At 65.4% G+C, this 10,558-nt stretch overlaps 1 protein-coding gene across 1 annotated transcript; it reads left to right on the forward strand.

Moving 5' to 3' along the window:
- Positions 1 to 122: 122 nt before the first annotated feature.
- Positions 123 to 9,271, forward strand: ADAM15 (ADAM metallopeptidase domain 15; the record flags this gene model as incomplete). The annotated part of the gene is made up of 22 exons (XM_040469112.1): positions 123 to 356; positions 961 to 1,037; positions 1,401 to 1,479; positions 1,650 to 1,726; positions 1,817 to 2,021; positions 3,161 to 3,226; positions 3,359 to 3,427; positions 3,507 to 3,676; positions 3,757 to 3,841; positions 4,276 to 4,424; positions 4,507 to 4,681; positions 4,959 to 5,051; positions 5,180 to 5,484; positions 5,561 to 5,762; positions 6,015 to 6,092; positions 6,505 to 6,577; positions 6,740 to 6,878; positions 7,258 to 7,327; positions 7,939 to 8,013; positions 8,426 to 8,497; positions 8,759 to 8,877; positions 8,971 to 9,271. Coding segments are annotated over 22 exons (2,655 nt in total), but the record flags the coding sequence as incomplete, so codon positions are not given.
- Positions 9,272 to 10,558: the final 1,287 nt, after the last annotated feature.

The raw sequence follows: 10,558 nt of genomic DNA on the forward strand, positions 1-10,558 counted from the left end.
GGGGGGACAGGGAGGGGGCCCCAGGCGGGGCAAGCTGAACTTTCCCTGGGGACCTGCAGGTGGGGTAGGGGTGAAAGTGAGGGGTGGAGAGAAGCCCCTCTCCTGGGGCTTGCTCCTTTAAGTCCCAGAATGCAGTGCAGGAGTCCTTCCAGCCGAGAAGGGCCCTGAGTGGCCACAGTCACCGGCTGTGCCCAGCGCCAGGGGCTGGCTCGCTCAGCACTCTCTTGGGGTGTCCTGGGGACCCTGCAGGTGGCCCTGTGGAGGAGCGGACAAGGCCAGAGAGGGCCCTGGGTGGACACTCGGAGCCCCAGATCTTTCAAGACAGCCCCACACTCAGCCTAGCGGAGATGCTCCAGGTGAGCCCCCCTGTCCCTTCAAGCACAGAACACAGTCCCTGCCGCCCCCATAACCAGCCCTTTCTGAGGAGCAGGTGAGTGGACCTCATGTGGCACGGCCACCCCAGGTCTGGCTGCCCCTCCGGCCACACCCCAGCACCTGGCTTCCCTTATCCCCTCTCCCCCAACACGCATCTGCCCGGCCTCAGCCCCACCCGACCCCGTCCATCTCCTGGGGAGACCCTGAGGCCAGACTTGCCTTCGGGGTCTCATTCTGCGGGTTTTCTCAGTGGGGGAAGGTCAGGGCCTCACCAGGCACCCCCCTCCCCAATTCCAACGCTGAGTCAGAGGAAGGGCTGGGGCGTGTGCCAGCTCTTCCATGATGCTTCCTCTCTGGGCAGGAAGCCGAGAAGGGGCGGCTCAGATACCTTCCTTGACCTCGCACACAGCCCCCCAGAACAATGCCCCAGGCCGGGCAGGGCTTCCTGGCCCCCCCCTCGGGCCCCCCCCCCCCACCAGTGACCTAATCGTTGGTACTCTCCTAAGGGTCTGAGGTTTTCTGGTTAGAGACTGATGGGCGTTTCAGGCGGGGCCAGGGAGGTGACATACCCTCTGGTGCCCGCAGACCAATCTGCCTGAGGCTCTGCGGATCAGATTGGAATTGGACGGTGAGAGTCAAACCCTGGAGCTGCTGCAGAATAGGTAACAATGACGGTGGTAACGACAATAACAGCACAAGTAACAACCGTACGTGACATTTACTAAGTGCTCGAACTCTCTTAATCCTTCTAACGACCTATAAGGTAAATACTATGATGTTGCTGTTTTCATTCTACATGTGGAGAAGTCAAGGCACAGAGAGGTTACATAACCTGCCCAAGGTCACACAGCTGGCGTGTGGTCTAAAACCCAGATAGCCTGGCAGAGTTTGCGGCCCGACCGCTCTGCTCTGCGGCCTCGGGGGAGCCCTGGCCCCAGCCACCCCTTACCACCTCTGGACCTCAGGCTGTCGCCGCGCCGCCCTGGGGGTAACTGTCATTGCTCCCGTTTCTCTTCACTCCACAGGGAGCTGGTCCCAGGCCGCCCACACCTGATGTGGTACGAGCCCGACGGCACCCGTGTGGTCAGCGAGGGACACACTCCGGTGAGTCTAGTGTCCTGTCTCCGGCCCGCGGGCGGCGCCAGGGGCCAGATGGAGGGTGTCGTCGCTACGGGATGTGGGGTGCACCTTCACCAGCTTCCACCGACGGGCTAGCTAGCCTCCTGGGCTCCAACCCTGACCTTTGGGGTAGCACCGACCTTTCTCTGCTGTAGGAGAGCTGCTGCTACCAGGGAGTGGTACAGGGCCACGTGGGCTCCTGGGCGTCGGTGTGCACCTGCTCAGGGCTCAGGTACAGAGGGCGCATCCCACCGGGGTGGAGAGAGCGAGGCGGTGTGAGGAGTGGAGCTGAGAGGTCTTCTGACTTCCTGCCTCCTCCCAGGGGTCTGGTGGTCCTGTCCCCCGAGAGAAGCTACACCTTGGAGCTGGGGCCCGGGGACCTGCGAGCCGCCCCCATCATCTCCCGGACCCGAGACCTCCTCCTGCCAGGCCGCACCTGTGGGTTGAGCTGGCACGCATCTGCGGCCACGCGGGCTCCCCAGGAGCGGCCCCGGGGACGGCGCCACAGCCACACGCGCAGTCGTCGGGTGAGGATGACAGCAAGAGGCCAGGCTTCTGTTGTCCCTGAGGGCCAGGCCCCGGACCCTCAGAGATCTTTGTTTCCAGTACCTTCTAAGGAGCTGTTGCCCTGGGTCGGGCCCCGTGTGAACATAATCTGCTCTCCTCCTCCCGAAACCCTGGGAGGTTCGGGCTGGCAGTAGCTCCGTCTTTGTTAGAAAAGCAGCTCAGAGAGAGAGAGAGAGGCAGTGACTTGCCCAAAGCTGTTCAACCACTAAATGACATATGCGGGGTTTAGACGCAGGGACCTGACTCAGACTCTTCATGGGCCGTATGATCCCATGTGCGGACAGTGCTTGGCTACAGACCACACGGTCACCAGGCATAAAGCAGTATGAGTCCAGCTCCCTCATTTATAAATTGGGGAGAATAAGCTACTTACTCTCTAGGCTTACTGTGGAGCTTAAACGAGTCTATATCCATCTATCTATCAAGTATCTATATGGTGCTTAAACTGTGCCTGAGGTAGGTAAATATACGACAGTGTTGGCTATTATTTTATTATTTACTTCTTAAAGTTTATTTATTGTGGTTTTTTTTAACGTTTATTTTTGAGAGAGAGACAGACCTTGAGTGGGGGGAGGAGCGGAGAGAGAGAGGGAGACGCAGAATCCGAAGCAGGCTCCAGGCTCTGAGCTGTCAGCACAGAGCCCGACGCAGGGCTTGAACCCACGAACTGTGAGATCATGACCTGAGCCGAAGTCGGGCGCTTAACCGACTGAGCCACACAGGTGCCCCCTGTTTATTGTTTTGGTTGTTTTTAGTAATCTCTGTACCCAGTGTGGGGCTCAGACTTACGACCCCCGAGATCAAGAGTCGCATGCTCATCCGACTGGGCCAGCCGGGCGCCCCAGTCTTATTTTTTTTTAATTCAGGAAAAGTACTGAGTTTGGAGCCAGAGAAGCAAGGCTCTACTCCCAGCTTCATGACCTACTTCTCGGTCCACCTTGGGCAAGTCCCTGGCCTCTCAGGCTCTCAGGGCTTCCTCTGTGAAACGGGCTCTCTGCTCTCCTCCGCTGGAGCACACAGGGTGGGAGCGGACACAGCTCCGGCAGCCCCGTGTGGCCCCGGCGGGAGGAGTGTGCCTGACACCCCTTCTTGTCCCCAGCGGAGGCGGGACGTGGTGGCAGAGACCAAGGTTATTGAGCTGGTGCTCGTGGCCGACCATTCTGAGGTGAGCTTGCAGGTGCTGCGTGTCCTGCCCCCCCCCCCAACCCCCCCCACACCGCCCGCCCTGTCCTGGTCCCCCCCCCGCCCCCCCGCGCCAAGGCTGCTCCTTTTCACGGTCGTTTCCCTTGAGCCGCAGGTCCAGAGGTACCCGGACTTCCAGTACCTGCTGACCCGCATGCTGAAGGTGGCCTTTCTCCTGGACACCGTGAGTGCCGGGCCCAGCAGCAGCCGGACGGCCCTGTGGCCGCGGGGACCCCTCTCCTGAGCCCCCCGTTCTCTTTCAGTTCTTCCGGCCCCTGAACGTCCGGGTGGCGCTGGTGGGCCTGGAGGCCTGGAGCCAGCGTGACCTGGTGGAGATCAGCCGGGACCCCGGCCTCACGCTACACAACTTCCTGCGCTGGCGGCGGGAAGACTTACTGCCTCGACTGCCCCACGACAGCGCCCAGCTCGTGACGTAAGACCCCAGGCGGCGCCCCAGCTCCCTGCCTGCGGCCCTGAAGCTCTGGGCTGACCTGTGGCCCTGCGATCCCACAGTGCCACCTCGTTCTCCGGGCCCGCGGTGGGCATGGCCGTTCAGAATTCCATCTGCTCTCCTGATTTCTCGGGGGGTGTGAACATGGTGAGCGATGCCGGGGCCCTCGCACGTCGCTTCCTCCACGTGCCCCGCCCCAACCCCACCGAGTTACCTACCCCAAAGCCGCGGATGTGGGGACGGGGGTGGGGGGGGGGGGGGGGGGGGGGGGGAGGACGGCGGGTAGGACACGGCCCCTGCTGTCACGGCACCGTTACGTGGGGGCTTCGCCTGTGAGGGCACCTCGCGGGGGAGGAGGGGGTGGCTGAGGCCCACAGAACAGAGGTGAGTGCCCAGGGCCACACGTAAGGGACAGGAACAGAGCTGAGCGAGCTCTAAGCCTTCCCACCACCCAGGCCCGGGCTCTCCTCCTACTCCAGAAGCAGTGAAGGAGGGAGGCTGAGCGCCCAAGAGGTCAGATGAGGAGGGAACAAGAGAGTCAGGCTGGTGCTGGACCTGGGGTGTCCCCTCCCCAATGCCAGGACCACTCCACCAGCGTCCTGGGGGTTGCGTCCTCCATAGCTCACGAGCTGGGCCACAGCCTGGGCCTGGACCACGACTTGCCAGGGAACAGCTGCCCCTGCCCGGGCCCGGCCCCGGCCAAGAGCTGCATCATGGAGGCCTCCACAGAGTGAGTGGCTGCAGGACGCACAGCGGGCAGGGGCAGGGGCCGGGGGTGGCTGCAGCCCCAACCTCTCCCCCACCGTCCCCAGCTTCCTGCCAGGCCTCAACTTCAGCAACTGCAGCCGGCGGGCCCTGGAGGAGGCTCTCCTGGAGGGGATGGGCAGCTGCCTCTTCGAACGGCGGCCCGGCCTGCCCTCTATGGCCGCGGTCTGCGGAAATATGTTGGTGGAGCCGGGCGAGCAGTGTGACTGTGGCTTCCCGGACGTGAGCCCCTCGCCCGAAGCCCTGCCCCACTCACTCCTGTGCCCTGGCCCTGGCTCACTACCCCGCTCCGAGCCTCCAGAGCCCCTTCGTGGGCTCTCAAGGGCCGGCCCGCTCCTCTCCGCCCCTCCCCGCCGGCAGGGACACCACGCGGGTGGTTGGGCTCTGGCCTTTACTTGCCGCTGCGTCCTTCTGATGGCTGCCCTGGGTGGAGGGGAGGAGGTAGGCTCTCGGGCCCAGCCCGCCCTGACGCAGCCCCCCCCCCCCCCCATGTCCCCAGGAATGCACCGACCCCTGTTGCGATGACTTCACCTGCCAGCTGAAGCCTGGGGCGCAGTGCGCGTCCGGCGGGCTCTGTTGTCAGGATTGCCAGGTGGGCACGGACTGGACCGGCCGCCACAGATCACCCGCCCGGGGCCACGGCGGGAAGGGTCCCTGTGACCCCCCAGGGCCGGGCTGGACCTGCCCGGCACCCCTTCTGACCCTCCCCCACCCCCCTAGCTGCGCCCAGCCGGCTGGCAGTGCCGCCCTGCCAGAGGGGACTGTGACCTCGCAGAGTTCTGCTCGGGAGACAGCCCCCAGTGCCCTCCTGACGTCAGCCTGGGGGACGGCGAGCCGTGCGCGGGGGACCAGGCTGTGTGCGTGCAGGGGCGCTGCGCTTCCTATGCCCAGCAGTGCCAGGCTCTCTGGGGACCCGGGGCCCAGCCTGCCGCACCGCGCTGCCTCCTTACCGCCAATACGAGAGGCGATGCCTTCGGGAGCTGTGGACGCAGCCCTGATGGCAGCTACGCGTCCTGTGCCCCTAAGTAAGTGACGAAACCTGGATTCTCCTCTGGGTTTGTGGGGGCCTCACCTGACCCCGCACCTCCTCCCTCACCTCAGAGACGCCATGTGCGGGCAGCTCCAGTGCCAGGGGGGTTGGGCCCGGCCGCTGCGGGGCTCAGCCCGGGATCTGCGCTGGGAGATACTAGAGGCCAACGGGACCCAGCCGGAGCTGAACTGCAGCTGGGTCCACCTGGACCTGGGCAATGACGTGGCCCAGCCCCTCCTGACTCTGCCCGGCACAGCCTGTGGTCCTGACCTGGTGAGCAGTCCCAAGGGGGCAAGACCAGGAGGGGAGGGGTGTCTGGACCACGGCGAGCAGTGCCCGGGCCTCACTGTCCACCGTGTAAAAGGCACAGACTCTGAGGGGGGGTTCAGATCCTCTCTTTGGCCCGAGCGAAGTCCTGTCCTCCCGTGGGCCTCGGTTTCTCCATCCGCCACTCAGCCGCGCTGGCCTCCCAGGGCCAGGGAAGCTTCGTGAGAACCTGATCTTTGTTCTTCCTCCCCTGGGCAGGTGTGCATTGACCGTCGATGTCAGCCCGTGGGTCTCCTGAGAGCGCAGGAATGTCGAAGCAAGTGCCATGGGCACGGGGTGAGCTGGCCTGGGGGAGACGGGGGGTGGGGAGCAGGCAGCCTCCGGGGATGAGAACGGTGACAGGCTGGGAAACACACACACCTAGCTTCCGACCCCTGCCCTGCTGCCGCCTAGCTGTGTGACTTCAGGCAGATTATTAACCTCCCTGAGCTCAGCCTCCTCGACTATCCAGTGGGCGGAATAATAGTACCCAGTTCCTGGTGCGTGAGAGGACATGGGAGTTTCCGGTACAGTGCCTGGCACAGAGAAGGCGCTCACGGGGCTAGTTTGGTTTCACCTGGTCTGCCGTGGATAAACTGTCCCTCTCTCCATCCCATCACCCCGGCACACCTCCCGGTTGTGCACTTAGGAGCTCCTGAAAAGCTGGGACAGGGGAATGGGCCCCTCGTTACTCAGCCTGTACCCCTAGGTCTGCGACAGCAAAGGACACTGCCGCTGCGAGGAGGGCTGGGCGCCGCCGGACTGCGCCAACCGCAGCAGAGGTGGGGGGGGAGGAGGAGGGGAGAGGGGAGAGGGCACAGTGGCTTCCTTACCCCCCCCCCGCCCTTTCTTGACCCCTTGGGGTTCTCTGATCACTTCCCCCTCCCCACCTGCCACCCCTTCCTGGGTGTAGGATCCTAGCCCCACCCGCCTTCTCCCCACAGCAACCAGCTCCCTGACCACAGGGCTGCCCCTCAGCCTCCTGCTGTTGGTGGCCCTGATGCTCCTGGGCGCCAGCTACTGGCACCGTGCCCGCCTGCGCCAACGGCTCTGTCAGCTCAAAGGCCCCAGCTGCCAGTACAGGTACCAGGCTCCTTGCCGCGGCTCCCTCGACCGCCCTGCGGCACACGACGGCCGTGGGGTCCTGCCCCACCCCGTCTGCAGCGCCCCCCACCGGCTTCCGATCGCCAGCCCCTCGGACCGCCCCCCCACACCTCCCTTCTCTGCACACGCCCCGTAACTCTTCACCTCACACGGAGACCCACGGAGGGCAGCCGGGGACCCCTGTGCTAAGTGGGGCCCTCGCTCCGGCTCATCACCCCCCCCCCGCCCCCGCCTCCCCACTCTGACTGGGCTAAACCCTTGCTCTCCAAGGGGTTGCGTCCACCGCACTCAAGGGTCGCGTGCGGGTGGAGAGCGTGGTCTGAGGCTGGGCCCCCTGCCTCCTTTTCTCCACGTCCAGGGCAGCCCAGTCTGGTCCCCCAGAACGCCCAGGACCCCCGCAGAGGGTCCTGCTGATGCCAGGTGCCAAGGTGAGTCATGGATACCAGAGGAGAGAGGCCCCACCTTGTCCAAGCGTCCGGCTTGGGCCCTGGGGCGGGGGTACTGAAGGCCCTAGACTCAGAGAGAGTCTCACACTGCCCAAGAGTCGGCCAGAGGAGTCAGGGCCAGCCCTCCCCCACTCCCCTGGCTGCAGGCCCAGAAGCAGAGTCCAGCCTGCAGTGGGGAGGGGCAGTCACCTAGAGGAGGGTCCGCTGAGCTCTCTGAGCTGGCCAAGCTGGTGGCTTTGAGAGGTGGGTCTGCGGATGCTCCCAGAGGGGCCCCTGGAGGACGAGGGGGGTGGTGCTCAGAAGGGGCCCTGGGTGTGCCACACCCTGATGAGGCCCAGGACACCGTGGGTAGGAGGGCTGGTGAGTGCCCCCTGAGCCCCCGGCAGGGGTGTGGGGGGTGGTCTGCATGCCAGCTCCACCACTCGTCACCCCCTCTGCACACAATTGGATAACAGCATGCACTGCGCCCACCGCCCCTGGGGCCCTGGCTGCCCCACCCGCAGGCACTGACCCCTCTCTGCCCACATCTGTCTCTGTGCTCCCCAACCCCCCCCCCCCCCCACCCTGCCTGTCTGCTCCTCCTGCTCTCTCAGCAGGCCAGTGCTCTTGGCTTCCCGGCTCCCCCTTCCAGGCCGCTGCCTCCTGACCCTGTGCCCAAGAGACTCCAGGTAAATCCAGGCCAGTCCCCGCCCTCGCCCAGGGCAGGTGGGAGGCTTGGTGCCCAGCTGCAGCTCTCACCCTGGTCCCCTGCCAGTGGCGCTCTTCATTAGGGGACCGGGGTGCCCCTCAGCCTTCAGACACTCTGAGCCCCAGAATCAGCAAAGGGTGAGCCTCCTGCCTTGGTTTCTACCGCCATCTGGTGGTCAGTGGCAGGACTGCAGCTGGCCAGGGACACCACTCTGACCCGTGCCTTCCTCCCCTGAGGCTTCTGCTGGCAGGCACCCAAGCCCTGTGCGCATGTCCCCATTCTCTCCTGCCCCCTGGCTGACTTTGCATGTTGACCTGAACCCCTCAAGAGAACCACTGCATGCCTCTTGCCCCTGGCTGTGCTCTCACAGCACTGCCCCTCTCTCTGTCCAGGCTGAGCTGGCTGACCGACCCAATCCCCCCACCCGCCCTCTGCCCGCTGACCCGGTGGTGAGGCACCCTAAGGTAACAGTGTGGGGAGAGAAGGGCACAGCCTCTCCCCCACCCAGGGCTGTGGTGCTAATAGCCGTGGCAGTGGTGGCCATGGTGAGATGCCCCCTCTGTGCCTAAGGGCACATCCGCTGGTGCCCTTTACCGGTGACAGGTTTGTTTGGAGACAGAGGTGACCTCTGAAGCCGGCCCCGCAAGCTGGTGTTCCCCAACAACCAGGTGGGCACCATGACATCCCCTCCCAAGCCAGCCTCCTGCCTTCTCTCCCACTCACAGGGGCCCGCCAAGCCCCCACCCCCGAGGAAGCCATTGCCTGCCAACCCCCAGAGCCGGCGCCCTTCGGGTGACCTGCCTGGCCCAGAAACTGGAATCCAACCCGTAGTGGTACCGTCCAGGTAGGCGAGCAGGGGCGCGGAGGATGGGTGGGAGGGGCGAATGGTCTGGGGAAAGGGCACCTCTGATCTCTGTGCTTGGCGTCTGCACCCCAGACCTGCACCGCCGCCCCCAGCAGCGTCCTTGCTCTACCTCTGACCTCTGCTGAGGTTTCCCGGCCTGCCACCCGGACCTAGGACTTCAAGAGGCCGACCAGTCCCTGGAGTCCCCCGCGATGACTGAGGGAGCCGGAGCCTGGACCCCAGACACTGCCACGGTCCGCTGAGCAGCTCTCTAGGGACCCCCTCACGCCATGGAAGCTGGGGTTGGGGAGGGGCTGGGCGCTGGACTGGGCTGAGGGAGGTGCACACAGCCTGTTCCTGCTCTGGTGCAATAAACAGTGAGGTCTGGGCAGCGTGCCTCGGAGTTTGTCGGCTGTGGGAAGGCCGGGTCGCCCCTGCTGCGGTTCCAGGTCTGGCCGCCAGGAGGCGCTGCCACCTCGGACGAAGGCGGGCCGGGGAGGGCGAGAGTCAGAGGCCGGCTCGGCGCGTGTCCCCGGGATGCTCGCGGCTCGTTTCTGCCCGGCCTGGGAGGCCTGTGCGCACTGCAGTACCACGGGGAGTTGTAAAACCCCGTGCTACCCGCCAGTCGCCAAGTCCTCGCCCCCAGGTCTGCGCGGCCCCCACAGGCGGCTATCAACCAAGCGGCCAAGCCGTCCCCACCCCCTGACCAGTGGCTGGGAAAAGTGGATCTGGCTGGTGTTGTCAGAGCCCCGGAGCCGGGGCGGGGCGGGGCGGCGGCTCCCACGATCCCAAGGCCGTGCACCTGCCTCCTCCCCCCCCCCCCACCACCCCGCGCCCCACCTGAGGGCTTGGGAACAAAGGTGCATTGTATAGGGCGCAATCGGCCTCATTATTTCGTTTTCGGGAATGGGGCCGCGCGGGCCCCCAGCCCAGAACGAAGGTGTGGGGCTGAAGGGGGCAAGCGCCAAGCCCGAGATGGGCACGAGCTCACCACTAAGGCCCTGTAAGGGGGAATGGGGGCGGGCGAAATCCCAGAAGGCGATCCGTCCCTTCCGACACTCGCGATATCCCTGGACCGGCATTAAAAAATGGGCAACGTTCTCAGGTAGAGGCGGACGGGCTTTGGAGACCCTCGCCGGCCTCTTGGGGCCAGAGGGCGCGTGCTCCTATTTCAGTCCCCCCAAATTGCAATAAGGCCTCCTACCCGGTACTAACTTAGACATGAAAGGCGCGACCTCCCTAAAACGGACTCCCAGCAGCGGACCACGTCGCCCCTCCCGCCCCCTCGCGACGCGGCGCAGCCGGGGTCGGAGCGGGGTGAACCCGGCGTGCGCCTCGGCGCGCAGTGGGTTAACAGGAGTTGGCTCTGAGCGGAGAGGCGGGGGTGCGCCCCCATTGGTGGAAAGTTACCCGGGGGCGTGGCCCGCGAGTCTCCGCACCCCACCCCCAGCCCCGCACCGCCCCCCCCCCCCCCCCACCTCCACTTTGTACCTTTCTCGCCGCGGCAGCGAAGCGGGCCGGGACCGGCCGGACCAGACCAGAGCGGACCCCGGGGGCGATGCGGCTGCTGCCCCTGCTGCGGACTGTCCTCTGGGCCGCGCTCCTCAGCTCCCCGCTGCGAGGGGGCTCCGGCCTCCGCCACGCCGTCTACTGGAACTCCAGTAACCCCAGGTAGCCGGGC

This window comes from Herpailurus yagouaroundi, unplaced genomic scaffold, assembly GCF_014898765.1.
Source record: "Herpailurus yagouaroundi ecotype Mexico unplaced genomic scaffold, PumYag 67877, whole genome shotgun sequence".
NCBI classification, from domain to species: domain Eukaryota; kingdom Metazoa; phylum Chordata; class Mammalia; order Carnivora; family Felidae; genus Herpailurus; species Herpailurus yagouaroundi.